Here is an 18,452-nt window from a genome sequence, read left to right on the forward strand (position 1 = left end):
AACATAAAATTTTGGTGTCAGTACTCCTTTAAAGCCCTGCTTATATTTCTTTGTGACTCCTCTCTGGATTCTCGGCTCTAGGTTGCGACAAAATTTAAGACTGCGAAATAATGTCTCACTGTTTTTTTATGGACGTTAATCATGTGGTGAAAAGTGGACTGTGATAATGTGATTGTGATTCAGCGCCCCATTGTATGTGAGACATTTATTGGTTTTACTGCTTGTACATAGTTCATTTGTTGATTTCATTGTCATTTCTCAGGCCTTCCATATTCATTCCTTTCTCTTTTTGGCCCCAGTACCCTCCCCCCAGTGGGAAGTAGCAGGCCCAAGATCAGATTCTCAGGACGACCTCTTCTCCTTTTCAATAAACGTTTACTCTCTCTGTCTTTTTTTCAGCTGTGGGTAGGATGGGGACATTTCACGGACTGGTGAAATAATGGGCACCACAAAGAAATTTTTATCTCGAGCCAGCTGTAGCAGGTGTGCTGCTAAATACTCGTCAGGTGGCAGTCCCATTTTTCGCAGTGAATTGACAACAGTAATGCGGCTCAACATATTTCTTCTCTTTTTGTGTGCTGAAAGGCACACTGTCCTATTTATACCTCTACACAACTTTTTTTTCTTCTACTGCACCGCAGTCCTTCTGGTTGTCACCTGCAGCCCTTCACGCAACACATGTTCACCACACCAAACATAATTGAAGGGGCCATGCAGACAAAACACAAGTTTGGTTCATTCGAAAGGTTGCCTCATTAGAATCATACTGACAACACTTTTAACACACAGTTTGCTCAAATAAGCTATATAATGAGGAAAAAATGCAATGGCCATGCGACTCACTAGCTCATTTCCCGCAATAGAACCTATGATGTCATATGTGCCCAGCTGTGCGATCGGCTGAGGCCGGCAAAAGCAAACGCAAATTAGGCAGGGCTTATAAGCTTGCCAAACGAGTTTTTTGTGCCTAAATGTAATGCATATTCATTTTACAGCAGTAAGAATGGTGCGGTGAATAACGAAAGTTACGAAAATACACGTAAACATCGAAGTACCGATGCGCACTGCTCTTGGTACTGGGCGCACTATGCTTGTTTTAGCTGCAGAGCAGTCTGCTGCTTTGAAGTTGTCTTGCACGACACTGGCCAATTGGCGTAAGCAACGTTGTCTTTTGTGACCCTGTTTGTCGAGCATACGCCATGTTTCACAAAACAATTACTTTCTGCCATAACAAAAGCCAGCCAAGTGTAAATACGGGTAAAAACAAAGCAACGGCGCCCAACTGATCGTGGCTGAGTATTGTAGCGCCATCTGGGAGGACTGACGGCAAGCAAGGCTGCAGAGCCGAATGACGCAGTGGAACTTCATTTTAATACGCGCCGTCGTGACCTCATTGCAGACGTCACGCAAATACACGATTTGTTGAGAGAATCACAATTTTAACCTGAATAGGTTAATTTCTCAGTGAATACGGCATCATTTGCTGCCAGACGAGCGCTGGGGGACTATAAAACATGAAATCTTTCGAGTAAAACAAACTTGTATTTTGTCTGCATGGCCTCTTTAAGGGGATACGTTTAAGCCATTGTCAGTACGTTTTATTTGACCCACTTAAAATTTTCGCAAAGTATCCTTTGCATACTGAGTGCAAATATGCAGCTTTTTTATATGCAGCAAAATTTTTCCATTATGTAGAATTTCATGGCACACCATTTTTCCCAAGTGTTTACATAGCTATGCACTGAATACTGGCTAATTTATATATATTTGTGTTCTGCAAGGTCCAGAGAGTGCTACTACACCACAGCTGCAGTTTCAGCTTTCTGGTTGCAAGAATTATGGCCATGTGAAATGTTGCCTTATACAGTACAAACATTTTGGTCAAGAAATTACAAAATATTTTGTACTTGTGCTCACAAGTGTTACATTTCCACAGCTTTATTGCAATTTGCAGTTGATAAGCTTTCAGATGCAGTGAGTAATGCTAATGTGACCATCACATCCAAAGATACTGTTGACTTTTGCCTTTCCAATGGCAAAAAAAAGTCAGTTTTGAATTCACAAAGAAAGGCGTTTACAAATGCAGATACGAAAAGTTCTTTAGGGGACTTCGAAGTGCAACAGCTTGGTAAATATTTATGAAGGAGTTGTAATATTTTGCAAGTAATTTCTTCAGAACTGGTTTGTTATAAATAATTATAGTGCATAAAATTGATTTTTTGCTTTTTTTTTTACCTTGAAGGCACGAGGACCAAACCCCCCTTAGGACATGCGCCCTTCAACAGTTTTGGGTGTTGCAGCTGTGTTTACACATTGTGATTGCGACTGTTCTCATTCTTCTCTTTCCCAGAGACCTGAGGAGAGCGCACCGTGTGGCGAGGAGGCTGCAGGCCGGCATTGTGTGGATCAACAACTTCAACGTGCTGCCAGCCGGTGTGCCCTTCGGAGGGTACAAGATGTCGGGGTACGGCCGGGAGAACGGCTTGGCCGCACTGCAGGCCTATTCCCAGGAGAAGGCGGTGTACGTGGAGATGGCCGACCAGGTGGACTGCCCACTGTACAAGCTCTAGGCGGGGCCTCACAACTGGCCATTCACAACCACCGCAGCACTCTCCCCCCTTGTTTTCGTCATCAGGCAGCTGTTGTTTAAGGTCACCTGCAAAGAGCATGCCTGTGCTCCCAATTGAGCTACCCTGCTCTCTGTTTGAACTGAGCATTCAAACAAAAGCTTTTTGGACATGCGTGCAATATGCAGAGAAAAGTTCCTATTTTTTATAATTAAACATGCTTTAATTTTGCGTTTTCTTATTCCTACCTCCTTCTGGGCTGTTGCACGGACGAAGGTGTACGAGTACAACCCTCCGTCATGTCGAGGCAGCGTGGTTGGCAAGCGGCTTTCACTAGAGTTGCCTCTGTTCTGACAACGAAGAGCCAAAGCCATACTTAATAATACATAATGAGGCGAGAACAGCGATGGTACAGGAAGCAGCACATTGGCGTGCTTAAAACATAACAACTCGAACAGGCAGAGAAACATTCTCCACGAAGTCCAAACACGCACTGGCTCTTGTCGAAAGAGAGAGCCCATTTATAGCCTCCAATGTAACCTTCAAAACAAGCACCGACACGTTCAAAGCAGAAAGCACACACACACAAAAAAAGAACTCTTGCAGAGTTGGAGACGTTATGTCTCGGACACCGGGAACAACCACTGCAGCAAGCCCGTGCATACGCAAGAGGATTCTGGCTGCACAACATTCTTGATGTCGCATGAGCACCGCAGCATGTACCAACTTGCACCACTCAGTCCTGGAAGTGGTCTTTACAACAGACCTCTGAGCTCTGCAGGGAAGCCCAGCAATGAGTCGCATTGTGTGCTGTTGCAGCCCGCACACCACGTCAACACACATCACAGTCGATTCGTAACGGCACTTACCGTGTTGCGAGCACCAGTTGAACCCGTAGTGTGTGGTTTCGGCTTTTGAGTGGATGACACTAATTCTTTATATATGCAGTCGTCATTTGGTCTCTCTTATTTGTCATTTTGGACTGTTCTGAACTGCTCCGAAGCAGATCGATATTTTATTTACCCGTAGAATTTTATTGCGGCAGCAGTTTGGGCTGGCACAGGGACCGCTCAGAACTGTTCTCCACTGGTAAATAAAAGCGACCGATTCTTTCGGTTAACAGTACTGGTCCTCACGTCGTCAGTTGCTCAAAAGGAGCGGAGGCAATATTTGCTGCCTTTATCCACAATGAACTTTGATGCTTGAGTGGGGACTCTCAAGCTGAGCTGCGAAAACCCATTATATTTTTCTGCGGGGTTTGAGTAAACTTTGCAGTGAAACTGGAACATGTTTTAGCGTTTTGTTCATTTGCTTGCTGCCCTGCCAGCAAGATCTTAGAAAAGCATCTCTTCACTTTTTCTGTTTGCTCTAATATGTATAAGCAAGAATTGCCTATCTTGTCACTGTGCTTAGATCTAAGAATGGGGACAGCCAGGCCTCAGAAACAACTGTTATCACTGTGGTGTTTCCAGGAGAGATTATGGGCAGAACAGGCGGCATGCCTCTGTGGTTGCGTGCCAGCACAGCTCACATCGCACAGATTGGGGCCTTCCGTTAAGGCAAGGCATTTTGAAGCCTCTCCAGATTGTATTTGGAGTGCAACGAAACGCCTCTAAATAAACGCGGAGTTGAAACCACCAATGAATGATCGGTATTTTTTAAGAATGAGGTAGCAAGGTATCACTGTAGTTCAAGCAGAAATTTACAAACTTAAATGCTCAAATTTTGGTACCTTGATTCCAGAGATTTAAAATAGTGGCACGAAGCAATTGCAGTGGGGATGTGCGATCATCGTGTTTTATAAATCTATCCAAATCTTAGTGATCCAGTTAAAGTAATGACCACACTCCACTACTGCACTTATTTCGTGCCACTACATTACATTTCTGGAATCAGCATGGCCTGTTCAGGTTTTTTAATGTACCTTGGTCCCAGAAATTAACTGTGTTCCAGGTCACGAGAATTCTTCCACAGGAAATAAGTCAGCCCACCTGGCCACACAGGGGAGTTCCAGATTATCCCCTCTGGTGACTGTTGTGGCTGAGATATCCTTCACTCCCACAATGACTCCCACAGGACACATTTGCAGCCTTGCCTTGATTTAGTGAAATATTCATCAATTAACTATTCACCAATGCACCCTACACTTCAGAAGCCTTGCACAGATAGTACACAGCCAAACTTCTTCCACATTGCCCCTACTGCCACACTCAACCATATCACCTGGACTCGTTCCACTTCTGCCTCTTATCGCAGTTTTACCCTGCTCTCTAATGACCAAGAAATCAATCCCACGTAGGTAGGTCCCCATCGACTGAAACCGCACACAATTTATAAAGTACCCACTTATCACTCAAAAGTGACCTGGAACGAATACTGAAAATACTGGGTTTGCACTGTCTCACTTCACTCGCAATGTGCTTCAGCCTTGCGCTCATATAACCTCCACCCCAGTATCACTTTCAAGACTCAAGAAAATCCTTCATGGTGCCCATGGATAACTGGCACCAGTTTCTTTTTCTACAAGAAATTTGTTTCTTGTGTGCGCTGAAAGGCAAGGCTGCTGCGCTGCAGTGCAAGCGTACCTTCACTCGGTGCCAAACTGAACCAATCTGGCCAAGTGTCTGCACTTGAATGCTCGTGTTAGAACTAGCCAAACTGGCCAGTAGCTGTGGCGCTGGAGCTGTTTTGTGTGTATGTGTGTGCGTGCGTGCATGTGCTGTTGCATCTGCTGTTGAGCGCATGGGTGAGAAACTGCCGACACCAGCCAGAACTAATATCGGTGTTCTCGCGTGCCGCTGCGCATGTGGGCGCAGCTATGATTGTGCTATTTCACACTCCTTCATTACGGCGGGGCTTAAAAAGCAAACCCGAGCTCCCCCACTGGGTTCTTTTCCTCTCTTCTGTCGGCAAGTGAGCCGCAATAAACGTGGATTCTTCAGCGTCCGGCGTAGGCTGGAGCCCAGCTCGGCAAAACGTAACACTCCCTTCACATCCAGCTAAATCCAGCTGAATGGTACTCCCACAAAAATCTTTAAAAATTGTGTGATGGTATACAGTTACAGAGGCAGTTGTTGAGGAGTTTCCCCTGCATTTTCTGCATGGTTGTTGGTAGGGACCGAATAACTTGGATGGGCACTGGCCATACGATGCCATCATCATAGCCGTGTGACTAGCTACACCAATGATGTTGCTGATGGGCAGAAGAAGGTACAGTGGCGTTTGTACAGAAGGTACAGGGAAATGGCGAGCGCGTGGCCACTGCGCTCCGCGAAGCGCCGGCGCCGAGAAGGGGTGAGAATCGGAGACAACCGGCACATGCGCACTGACCGCATGAGGCGGGAGATGCCGCTCTGTCGTCTGCTACGGCGCTCCGCTGCACCGCTCACATCCTTCGAGTGCGTAATCCCTCAGCTATTGCAAGCTAAGCGGCGCTGCGGAGCGCCGTAGCAGACGACAGAGCGGCTTCTCCCGCCTTGTGAGACCAGTGCACATCTGCCAGCTGTCTCCGATTCTCGCCACTTCTCGGCGCCGGCGCTTCGCAGAGTGCAATGGCCACGCGCTCGCCGTTTCCGTTTAACAGTGGACCCCACTGTACACCACTTGAGGGGACAGGCACAAAAAGCTGGAGGTTAGTTCTGAGGAAATCATAATGCAGGGGCATTGTAAATGGTCCTTTGAGCAAAAAAGTCAGCATCCAGTGTTGATTGCACCGAAATGGCACCTAAAATGGCTGATGATGCAAAGAGAATAAAAGTGAAGAAATTGGTAAATTTGGAAAAAAGAGAATTTGGTAAATTTGGGTATGGATGGGGATAAAACCAAGGACTACAGAATGCGAGTCAAGCATGCATGCCTTATACTACTACTACTCCATGACTGTAGGTTACTACATGCAGGCCTAATACAATGTGTTAGGGATTTAGACTTAGAATACGGCGACAACAGGTACACGCAGCTTGGCGTATGAGTTTGACGTTTCGTGGCACATTGGTAGGCTAACATTCAGGCAACCACCAGTTACAGCTGATTATAGGCAAGATAACAAACCCAGCCAATTGGACTGACCAGTGACAATGACAGCTGTTGTCTTCATGACTAGCTTACTAAAAGTGCACCTAATGCATGCGTTTTGTGCTTTGACTTGAAACATGTGGAGAACCAGTGCACGCAGCTCGATGTACAATAAGTTCGGCATTTCTTGGCATGTCGGTAGGCTAAAACTAAGGTGACCACACAATAAATCTGATTATAGACATAACATTAGACCACTCGGCTGACTCGGTCAGTAACGATGACAGCTGCCGTCAGAAGGTAACAGCTGTATCTCCAATTCCACATTGGTTGCGGTATCAACATATTCACCAACAATTTGCATGTACCAACTAAAGGAATTTGCCAATGGTGATGACAGCTGTCATCAGAAAGAGCCTTTGGTGGCAACAGGACAACGCCTTTCAGCAACGCGAGAGGGAAGCAAGGCATTTCAAGCAGCAAAAGGACGTATCCCTTTGACAATATGAGGCGGGAGCAGGCCATCTCAAGTCGGATGAGAACGAATTCGTCAGACAAAGCAAGGCAGAAGCGAAGTGTGTCGCCTGCAAAATGACAAAGCCTTCCGCAACAAAGCACAAAACTCTATGGAGCACTGTGTGGTGTTCACTGGTCATTGATGCTTTTGCATTCACAGCTCATAAGAAGTGTAAAGAAAGGGACGGGCAAAGAGAATGTCAGAGGCAAGAGGCCACCGTTCAGAGCTGCTGTGCCATTTCTTTCTTTACTACGTCATCTTTTTCTACATCCCCCCCTAGTTTGCCCTGAACAGCTAGTAATTATAAGAGAGGCCGTATTAAAGCCCTCGGAATATCTTGCTTCATTTGTTATTTTATTAGTGTAGTCTTGATTGAGTCATCCTATCACTGGTGCTGTGAATCTGGGCAACTTTTGGTGCAAAAGTACATTTTTGTAGGCTGCTATGGCCAGTAAAGGACAGGCTCTCAAACTGTCTGGTACCGAGTCAGGTACCGAGTCTGCCCCCCAGGAAGATGCAAGGCCAATCCCACGAACCCCGTTCAACATCCTCTCCCCAATGTTAAACTCAATCGGGTGAAGAGCAACGAGACAAGAGCTGCTGTTCCGATGATGATGATCTTCCTTGGTGAATGGCACATACCCAAACAGGGATCGGCCAAACATCAGGGGTATGAAAAAAAGATCTTGCATATTTACAGGCTCCCGTAAATAGAAAATTTAGAGAGGTTGACAATACTTTTTGAAAGTAAAATCAAAGATTAAAAAAAAATAATAAAGAATTTGCAAGACCTCAAATCAATTACGTAAGTTGCAGCGTAAAGGAATCCAATCAGAGCGGGAATCGATTAGAGTTTTCTGTATAGCTCAGAAGGGCTGGGCACATGTCCTGGCGGCTGAACCCCGTCTCAGATGCCCCAAGCGAAAGGAGACTCGTCACAGATAATCTAATCCCCAGGCTGTGAAGCGGCCCCTTCAGGAAGCTGAAATCTGATACTGGAAAAACGTCGACAGGCCATCAGGTAATGGTCAACGGACTCATCTTCATCACAGTAGCTACAAAGAGGAGATTGCATTAAGCGTGACCTGTAAAGATACCTGTTTAATTGCGGAACACGATAGCGAATAGTGGTTAAAATAACCTCAAGGTCATGGGGAGGGCACCAATCTGGTTTCCAAGGAAATTTAAGGCGGTGAAAGTCAGCCAATGATAATACAATGGATTCCTGCTGGCCTTGAAGTTTTAGCATTGTACGATACCTTGCTGCCGTAATTAACGCGGTTGGCTGGATGATTTCTACGACTGGCCGAGAGAGCGCTATCCGTGGCAGCGAGTCAGCAGCTTCACTTAAAGGAATACCTGCATGCCCAGGAACCCAAAGAAGATTAACCTCAGTCAGATGAGCTGGCACAAGAGGTCTAAATGTCCACTGGAAAGGGGAATCTTTAGGAGCAGTTAGGGCAGAGAAGACTGAAAGAGAATCTGCATTTACAACAGGAGAAACTATTGATGCATCTAACTTCTGTAGTGCCAATACGATCGTGAAAAATTCAGCATAAATGTGGGGATGAAATCGACTAGACAAAGGGAAAAGGATCAGTTTAGGGAGGGAGAATATATACCTACTCCTGCCTTTTCTTTGCACTGTGAGGCATCTGTGGCAATAACCGCATAGGGTGAATGCTGGCCAAATGACCTTCTAGGAGCCTATTGAGTAAACGAGAAGGAAATAATTTGGCATTTTTGGGGAAGATGTTGCGGAAGTTCATCTCGAGGGGAGCACTTCTATCAATAAGAGGAGTGATCCTATTTATCAGTAGCTGTAATAGAGAAATAAAGCTTTGTACTAAGGTACATCGCAGGCGATACGATCGATGCCACTGAAGTACATAAAACGGAGCCAGTTCCGCAATAAAGATGTACATCGACCTGTTAACCACAGATTCTTAGGCTCATAGGAAGGTGGGCACAGCGAGTATAGGATATCTGGTTAATAACAGTGGAGGGATGCGGGCTTCCGTATAAAGTAACGCGTTAGCCGCACATTTAGGCAATCCTAAACAGCAGCGTAGCGCCTGCCGTTCCAAAAAAACCAGTCGATGGAGCTTGTATGTCGCAGACCCAGAGAATGACACGCATCCAAACTCCAAAATAGGGCGAACATACGTTTGGTGTATCGTAAGAAGTGCACTCCTGCGCATACCTTTCCTCCTATGGCTGAGACGCCACAACATTCCTACTGCATGTGCACCTTTACCAGCTGTAATAGCTGCATGTGGGCTACAGTCAAGCACGCTGGTATATATGATCCCACGATACTGTGGGATTAAGTACTGTGAATCAACCTGTGGGATTAAGTATTGGCGATAGCAAAGAGGAAGGCTTGCACTTTTTCCTCCTTCGCATTTTATTTCTACTTCATCTTCTTCTACAAGAAGTGCTTAGGTGCCCTTGAAGTTTTTTCTAAACAAACACCAGCAAAGCACTTTGCATGGCATGACTTTCACACTGATCTTTTTTCCCCCATTGACGCTTCATTTGTTGCTCACTGTACATTTAGCACACAGCCACTTGTTTTCTCACTCATATTGGAGTGACAGACTTTAAACCAAAGGTACTTTTTCCATCAGACAAAACTGCAGCACGGCACTTATAGGCACCCGTGCTTACTTAGGCCATGTTTCAAGCAGTTACTCTTTGAAAGGTCATAATTTGAGTCCAACAAATTTATTAGTGCCTGCTGTTCAACTTAAGCGACATAAGCCATTTCCTGCCTTAAAAAGATCGACCTGCACTGATCATAGATTGACTGCAGCGGATCTTTTTCTGTACACCAATCACTGCCGAAGTCTCATGGGGCACTCACTCAGCATGTTGCTATTGCAGGTCTGTTGTTGGGGTACTTGGTAAATAGAATTGCTTTCCTGTTCATGGCTCACAAAGGTGTGGTTAATGTGCAGGCATGTGTGACCTAACAGAATATGGGACCACACACTTTTACATTGGCCGAAGAAAGAACCTGCAACTGCGACACTGCTGAGAGCTGCACCAGCAATTACAGGGTACACAGCCTGAAAGAACTACACCGTTCATCTATCCCCACGAACAGCACCTGTTCCAGTTTTATGTTGTAGCTACGCCCTCGTCATCGTCGTCTTCATCAGCATCACTTTCGTCATTATCAACTAGCTCATTCAAAGATCACCATTGGCAGTTATACTGGAAAAGCTAGCTATTATTCGCTGGTCGTCTGCCACCATAGCACAGCCACCTCAACCGAAATAACCCTGGGTTCGGCCACACTATCATGTCATCGAAAAACCTTTGCAATTGAAAGCTGAGAAACTACACTCCTGTGTGACAAATAAATTTGCAGCAGACAAGTATGAACAGACAATTAAAATTGATAATTGGATATTTCAGGGAGCCTAGGGCACTTCAGCAATAGTACACGTTATTGAGGACATTGGTGCATACTTGTTTTAAAAATTGGAGCGTGATAAACACGACGCACAGCAGGACAGGACAAGTGCATGCCCTCCTTTTCTGGTGCTGTTGTGTGTGTCGTGCTCAGATTTTTAGAAGTCTGGGGGGGACATATTATTCAAAAGCTTGCTTCTCAGCCAAGAATCCAAAACTGGCAATCATTTTACATGGGACCTCCAAAAAGGATTGAATTTCGTCTTGGTCAAGACTTCTCGATTAAACAGCTGTCATGTTAGGACCAGCCACCTGCTGCGGTGCCTCAGTGGCTAAGGCGTTGCGCTGCTGAGCACGAGGTCGCGAGTTCGATTCCCGGCCGCGGCGGCCGCTTTTCTGATGGAGGCGAAAAGCGAAAACGCAGTGTCTAGAGTGCCGTCCGACGGCGCTGCAAGCGTATGCTCCCATGCCGTCCGGCCGGCCGGCCAGTCCGGCGCTTGAGCGGCAGAGCTTTCAGCACACGGCCAGGACCGCGCCTTCGAGCTTCAGTCGTCTTAAGATACCTATACGAAAGAAAAGAAGTTTCTAACGACGCACCAGCCAGCTCAAGATCGGATGCTCGCAGGTGGTTCTATAAGACGTTGCGTAAATGTATCCCTAGCTGTGAACAAGCCAGCCGAAACCAAGGTGCAATGTGCGCTCACCCAGTGACTCAAGCACGCCGGGCGCGCGACACGCGTGCGATGCGGCGGTGTTCGCACTTGCGACGAGAGACGATGCGACTTCATTTGGAATAGTACTAAAGCATTGCGGGTTGCATGAAGAGTCGGAAATAACAAACTAAAGCAGACACTTTTCAACATCTTATTACATCAAGAAATACACACGTTTGCTTTCACGCCACACCTGTATCCCAGACCGCAAAGTTCGCTTCTTTTCACAGACGCAAAAGTTCTGGCACCTTCGAACTCCACGTTGAAACTCTATGAGTTTCAACATGGAACAACGTCTGAACGTGTCGTACCGATAGAGGTACGACAAGGCTGCAAGTCAGCCTACCGTCCTGCTATGCATCCAGCTATACCTACGAAGATGAAGCTTGCTCTGACAAGTCAAAGTAGTTTCTGGGCACTGATGAGTCCCACGCTGTTGGTCGATTGGTACATGTGTACGCTACAGCTACTGACCAAAGAGCCGGTGAGCACGGGACGCTGCTTGCCGGCCCAGTGGGCCCGCCTTGGCGGGCCGGGCCAACTTTGACTGGGCGACGGCTCGCCGCCGTTTGCCATTGCGGATGTAAACAAACGTTTCGTTACCGACTATGTCAGGCGACTCTGCAGCCGTGATTAACTGTCCGGTTTTGCGATGTTGCACGACGAGGGATGAGCGATCGGCTCATCGCCGCCTATCGCTTTGCGATGTGGCGCAACGCGCTGATAGTCGCCAGTGGGAATGAGTACGTGCACATTGCACCTAATTGGTTTTGGCTCGCTTGCTCCCAGGTATACATTAACACAACGGCTTATATAACCGCCCGCCAGCGTCCGATGTTGAGCTGGCTGACGCATCATAAGGAACTGAGCACTTTTCTTTCGTGCTGGCCGTGGGCTGAGAACTCTGCCGCTCAAGAGCCGGACCGGGCGGACGGCAAAGGAGCATACGCTTGCAGCGCCGTCAGACGGCACTCTAGACACTGCAAAAGCAAGAAACGCCCATGTGTACGAGATTTCGGCGTACGATAAAGATCCCCAGGTGGTCAAAATTAATTCGGAGCCCTCCACTACGGCGCGCCTCATCGCCTGCGTTGCGTCGGCATGTTCAAACCTACAATCAATCAATCAACACCACATAGAACATCGCAACAAGATGCTGTACTGCTTTGTTATATTACATAAAATCACCATGGTGAATGAAAGTTTGCAAGTTTACTCATGTGCCGCTCATTTTGTACCGGGCAGCTGGCACTGCTCAGTAAACATAGCACTGGAGGTGTCTGTGCCCAAAGGCAGCGTGGTACAGTATGGTACAACTTCTACGCAAGGGTCGCTGCGAAACAAATTTCGCTTTGAGCCTTATCCCGCACAGAGGCCCACCACCAGTTAGTCGAGGTCGTCGTCATCGTCGCTGTCGTCCACACTTTCGCGTTCGTGCTCACGCGCCACTATTTTCTCGAACACAAAGTACTCCTCCGCCGTGAGTCCGCACAAGTTAAGGTACAGGCGCAGCGGAAGGCTGACTATCTTTTCCAAGGGAGGGTTGTTGGTTTTCACTTCCTTCGGCTTAGGCGTGCGGTACTTGCCGCAACAGAGTAGAAACTTGTGCCGCGTCTTGATGTGCAACATGCTGTAGGCCAGGGCGCCGCTGTTGACGATGTGCTCGGGACCGATCACCATAACGTGCACGATGTAGCTCACTTTCTCCATGATCGCGTCCCAGTCGTCGATAAATGCTTGCGGGCAGGTCTCGATGAGCCGGACAATGTCCTTGTTCGGAAACACGGTGAATAGCTCCTGTTTCCTCTGTTCAATCGCTTCAGGCATCAGGTAGAGGAGTTCCGGGTACTCGGATATGGTTTGCAAAAACACTGGCTCGCTCCGGAACATGCCCCTCCAAAATGTAAGTATGCCGTTAAGTGACCCGTGCAACTCGACGATTCGCTCAGCCTTGGTGACAACCTGAACAGCCTGCTTGTCTTCGAAGCCGTGACTTATCAGCGTCCGCAGAACACTGTCATACAAATGGTCAGAGCTGGGCGGGTAACCTTTCAACGCCTCGAAGATTTTCGTCTTCAGCACTGGTATCGGCGACCTCTCGGTTAGCTTACCAACTTCTGGGGCACTTGCGCGACTGCAGAATCGAAATGTAGGTTGCCTTTGAGCGGGGAAACTTTCAACTCCGAGCCATCCAGGTGCCCATCGCCGCAGCAAACAGGCGGCAGGTCTCATGTTGCAAATATTTGCAACGCCACGAACACGTGCGAACTCAGCTGCAACCGCCATTTGGATCAAAAATGTTCGTGGGCATGACGTACGTTGTAATGCAGGCTTCCCTGCACAACGCGCGTGCTTTGCCACAAAGACCGCAAAGCGCCTATTTGTTTAGTGCTGCCCTCTTTTGGGTAAAAACCCAAGCTTAACTCCTATTTTTGTTTAAAGGTTTCCAAATTAAACTTACTTCTCTAGAAAATATTACTCATAATTTAATAAGATATTTTTTTGTGGACAGTATTTTTAATTTAAAGTAGTTTTAGTATTCGCAATGTGATTGGCTGAAAGTCGCAAAACTTTGCCCTCTGTTCGCCGCCGTGGGCGCATGCGCACTTTTATTCTCATTTCGGAGAACTCGGCGCGTGTGCTCGTTGGGCTCCCGTCGCCAACTCGCCGCCGACGCGCCGACTCGTGCACTTGGTCGCCCCGCTGGCGGATCATGCGTATTCGGCGGAACCGAACGGATGCCTTGTGTCTACTCGGTGCGGTGTCTGCAAGCGTCGAGTGTCGCCTGTGAATGTGCCGTGGGTGTGCCTAGCCGGGTGTGAACTTTTTTCGTGTGTGTCGCCCCCCCCCACCAACTTGGAGTGGATTTGAGAGAGAGAGGAGGGAGCGGACGAGCGGCAACAACATGGGCATCGGCGCGAGCACCCCGCGCAAGGATCCGCCCAGATCAAACATGGTTCGGCTGCACACTGTGGATAATGCCAAGCTCCCCATGCCCGAACAGCCAGAGCTGGAGCGACGCTTCACCAAAGTACTGGTAAGAAGTCTCTCCCCCTACCCCGTCGTCCCGGGCAGCGCTGTCAAGAAGCCGCCGATCGGCCGTCTTGGGACGGGCGTGCGTAGCAGCTCTTTTGTCTGGCCAAATGCCCCGTGCCGCTCTTCGCGTGTTTCGCCGGACTTCAGTTCGGACGTCGCTACAGCGAAATGCCGCCAGCGCTCATCATTCACCGAGCAGTCCGTCAGGGCGAAAAGGAAGGCGTGCCTGTTCGCAACACCGAGCGGATATATGACTCGCTGAGCGTTTCCGCTTTTATTTCTGTGTTTTTTCTGTCTCTCTCTTAGAACGTGCGCAAAAAACAGCTGTGTTGATCGCGCACCTCGCAACGAATGAAAGCGCTCCTGTGTCCGTATCACTTGTTGCTCACGCCGTTAGTTGGACTCGTCACTAATGCGCCGAAGAACCACGCAAAAACAGGACTGTAGAAGCAGCCGGATCCGGTCTCGTCTTCTTCGTCAAGGAAGAGTTTCTTGCTCGCGTGGTATCCGCGAAAACGTGCGGCGTCGGTAGACGCGTGACGCGCGCGTCTGCGCGCACAGCTGTTCCTCGGACGAGGGGGTGCACGCGCTGTGTGGAATGTGCCCTTTTTTCTACTTGTGACAAACAGACCGTGGATTTGATGAAAGCACTGGAGGGAAGTGGGCGGCGCACTGTCAATTTCTTTGCGTCATTGCGGAGTTCTAACAACCTGTTGCGCCCTGACGGCCGGCCGACAAATGTAATCACGGTGGCCGGCTGCACGTAGAGCGTGATCGTCTGCTTGAGCGGTTTCTTGCAGCTTTGGTCCGAACAGTGGCCGCATGTTTAATTTTTAGCGCTTTACACTTGTGAGCCCGGGGTGTGTTTGTGGCCCTATTAGATTTCAGGCTGTCACATGCATACGAATGACAGGGAAAACCCAGTTTCTGGCATTTTGACCTATCCGAGCGTCCGGTAGAATTGTGCAGAAACGGATGCTGGCACGCTGTCGAGTAATTCAAAGTGGAACTCCTAGCTAGGCTTGTGTCACTCATAGTCTAATTAAGCTTGCTCGTGTTTGTCATCTGCTTGAACCTTTTCTGCTAGGTTTCCAAGAATGCCTCATCTGCCAAGCAGACGACCATGATTTTCTTGTTTCCGCGGCGAGTAGTAGTCGTCGTCTGCAGCTTGATCTTCACTTGTGCACTTGAAGGAAGTTGTAGTACGAGAGCTGAGAGACTGCAGCAGGAGGCCTGGAGCTTGTGCGTGCTATCTTGGCAGCCAGGCCGAGCGAGCTGGCGGGGAAGAAATCCGACGCCGCGCCCATTTCCCGCCGCTGTCGGTGATACACGCCGCGAGTGCGGCAGCAGAGTCATCCTTGCGTGAATTTCGCAAGTGGAAAAAACTGCCCGCTCCAAGGACGCGGCGTCTGACGAAAACCCGCTTTTCATCGCGCCACCCGGAGGAATGAATGGCCAGCGAGTGTTGTGGAGGGGAGCTTGATAAACGACGCCGACGTTGCGTCTGTCCGAGTTCGTGGTCAAGGGCTCCGCTGTTTCACTAATTTCTAACTGATTCGCTCATAGATTGAACGTTTGCTGAGGTGCGAGCGCGTTTTAATTCAGTGAAGACTGGAAAAGTAGCGTTTTGTTACGCGTGCAGGTTTCCAGTTGTAGGGTAGACGGTGTGTTCCACTCGTACGGCGCCAGAACGTGGTGTTTGGATGTATGCGTTCCTTAATCCTCTGCGGGGTGCGGGACAAGCGTTCGAAGAATCCGGTTGTAGTAGTAATCCGGGGCAGCTCCCGCTGATTCACCGAGCTGTGATTGTATGTCGTAAGGTTTGTTTGTGTCGTGACAGCATTCAAGGCGGATAAGGGATGAAGATCGTTATCAGTTTCATAACAAAGCCTCGCCTACCGGTTGTGTGTCCGCGTTTTATCTTTGTGTTCTTCCGTCACACGGCGTGCAATATGCAGCTCAAAGACAGTGTTCATGTGTTGGTTATCGCAGATTGTCGCAGTAATTGTCTGTTTGGTGAGCCTGCGAATAAGCTCGCTATCGATTGGGACAGCAGTGTAACGAACCAATTAAATCTAACTAAATTGCACACAAAAACTTTGCGGATTGCAACTTTGGGACGCTTCAGAAGCATGTGACAAAAATAACGGCCGAGAAACCTCGCCGCGTCAGGAAACAATGACGCGGTGCAATTAAGCCGCACGCAGAGACACTTTTTTTGATAGGGGCACCAATGTCAATTAGGCTGTCAATTGTTCGTGCGTGACATTATGAATCGGTGTGCTGTAGATGTATGGGAAAAACAGTGCTTTAAATGAAAGAACAGGTTGACAGCCACCTGAAATACAAATGGCGGGACAAAGCATATTGGAGCGCTGCATTCGGCGAAGAGTACAAGGAGGCCACGAACAACGGATAGTAAAGTGGCTTGAGGACTGCTCTTCCCGTTACGGCATGCCAGGAGGAAGATGGCCTGTTGTTTCGCACACCCTCAAGGCGGTAGCTGAGGACGTAATGTTCTACTGCGGTTGCACACTTTCCAATCCATAGGCAGTGTAAACCAGTGCAGCTACTTACTACCCGCGGATCTAAAGGCTCAGGCGACAGGCCTTACCACTGTTGTGATTCTCCACCTACGCAGTCGACGAAGTAATGCGACCCGCCATCGCATCATTGACTCCTTTCTCATATAAGCTGTCATGGTTGTGACTTGGGTCCAATTTCATGCAGCGATAACAAGCTATCACTCGAGCTACCTGCGCCACTTCGCGGCTGTGGCCGTCGCCTGCGCAGAGACTGTGCGGCTCGTTCAGTGCGATTTTCGTGTCCCCGGCGCTTTTCGCGTCGTGTAATAAAAAGAAACTGCTCGGACTTGCTGTCGGGCGAGTTGGTGCATATTATCAAAAGGTATCTACTGCGCCAAGGAAGACGCCACACAGAGAGAGGGACACAAGGACAGGCGCAAGTCCTTGTGTAGCGCAGTTTACACCTTTCGACTGCGCCAGTCCTTGAAGTAACAGCAGGTGGGCTATGAAAAGGCGCACCTATCGCATGAAATTTCCGCCTTGTACTATTGCAAATCACTCGTGTTTGCATATGTCGTTGAGCTGTAGACGTAATTGATTGGTATTGCCCTTTGAAGCAGGTGGCTGGTGTTCCCGTCTGAAAAAAAAAAAAAAAGAAATCACGCTACAGTAACGCAGTCGTTCGCAACTTCGCTTTTCGTTTGTTTTTTGCAGCGGTCTATATCGAGGAAATGCTAAGATACAGCTGTCGGCAGCTGGTGCCACGCCGGCTTGGCTATTCAAGGGCAGAGATAACATGCCTCGGAACAGCTGTGTCCAGCTTCCTGTCCACGAGGTTACCGTGGGCCGAGCTAGCAGCGCTCTTCGCCAGCCGTGTGTGTTGCGGAGTAGCACCGATAACGGGGCATTATATGTATGCCCATATGAGAGAGAGGAGGTATGTTGAAGGAAATTGGCGTGGAGGAAAGAAACGACGGAAACTGGAGCCTCGAGGGCCGCGGTTAACGCGTGGTGGCGGTGCTCTGCGACGTCGTTTCCTGCTGGCTATCAATGCTGCTGCGCGCTTCAAGCCTCGAATGCTGCCTCTACGCACAACTCGTAAAACGGGGAAGAAAGCCGCTCCGTTCGACTGGTTGGCGCTACTGTGTAAAGCGAGTAATTTCCGGCAGCAGTCGGGCGTGCTTTATGAGGTGCTGCGAAAGACATGCGGCCAGACGGTACGAGAGAGCCCGAAAAGGGCCGGACGTACGCGGGAAAAGTGACGTGGCAAGTTAAATAACCGAGCCTCGAAGCGAAACTCGGGCCAGCTCAGCGGGCAGTGCGGGAATTCTGTAGCGCGACGAAGATTGGTCCCGACCATTTGACAAAAACGATCGTCGCGCGACAAAGCGACGGAATTCCCGTCGCTTTCGCTCACTTTCGTCGCAAGTGTGAACGGGCCTTTAGTGGTGAAAACGAGCTACCCGTATAAGAGGATAAGCAACCCTGGTGTAAAACATCATAGCTCGAATTAAGGGGAAGAACCGAACTTGGTCTGGGCATGTGGACCATCATGAGAACAGAGTAGCTACCGAGAGAAGCAACTTCAAATACAGCTTTTGTCCGCTGGCACCACGCTGTTTTCAGGACTGAGGCGGACCACGTGTCCCGGCAGCTGCGC

At 48.6% G+C, this 18,452-nt stretch overlaps 3 protein-coding genes across 4 annotated transcripts in view; 2 read left to right on the plus strand and 1 right to left on the minus strand.

Moving 5' to 3' along the window:
* Positions 1–2,798, plus strand: part of LOC144169761 (4-trimethylaminobutyraldehyde dehydrogenase A-like) — a 30,369-nt gene extending 27,571 nt beyond the window's left edge. The window contains exon 8 of the mRNA XM_077699089.1: positions 2,351–2,798. Within this exon, the coding sequence (XP_077555215.1) occupies positions 2,351–2,570 (220 nt within the window). The 3' untranslated portion in view covers positions 2,571–2,798. The remainder of the gene's footprint in view (positions 1–2,350) is intronic.
* Positions 2,799–12,423: 9,625 nt separating this feature from the next.
* LOC144169763 (transcription termination factor 4, mitochondrial) lies at positions 12,424–13,597 on the minus strand. The gene has a single exon (XM_077699094.1). The coding sequence runs from the start codon at positions 13,515–13,517 to the stop codon at positions 12,618–12,620; it is 900 nt and encodes a 299-aa protein (XP_077555220.1). The 5' UTR covers positions 13,518–13,597; the 3' UTR covers positions 12,424–12,617.
* Positions 13,598–13,841: 244 nt separating this feature from the next.
* The window catches only part of Frl (formin-like protein), a 269,253-nt gene continuing 264,642 nt past the window's right edge, over positions 13,842–18,452 (plus strand). For both annotated transcript variants that reach the window (XM_077699090.1, XM_077699091.1), the window contains exon 1: positions 13,842–14,268. In XM_077699090.1, coding sequence (XP_077555216.1) covers positions 14,137–14,268 — 132 coding nt within the window. In that variant the 5' untranslated portion in view covers positions 13,842–14,136. The remainder of the gene's footprint in view (positions 14,269–18,452) is intronic.

The sequence above is a fragment of the Haemaphysalis longicornis genome, unplaced genomic scaffold (genome assembly GCF_048455015.1).
Source record: "Haemaphysalis longicornis isolate Haplotype H1 unplaced genomic scaffold, Haemaphysalis longicornis Haplotype H1 scaffold_2, whole genome shotgun sequence".
Lineage (NCBI taxonomy): Eukaryota > Metazoa > Arthropoda > Arachnida > Ixodida > Ixodidae > Haemaphysalis > Haemaphysalis longicornis.

Excerpts from the sequence above, each read along its gene's own strand:
- LOC144169763 (XM_077699094.1), bottom strand. The coding sequence starts at position 13,517 with ATGGCGGTTGCAGCTGAGTTCGCACGTGTTCGTGGCGTTGCAAATATT.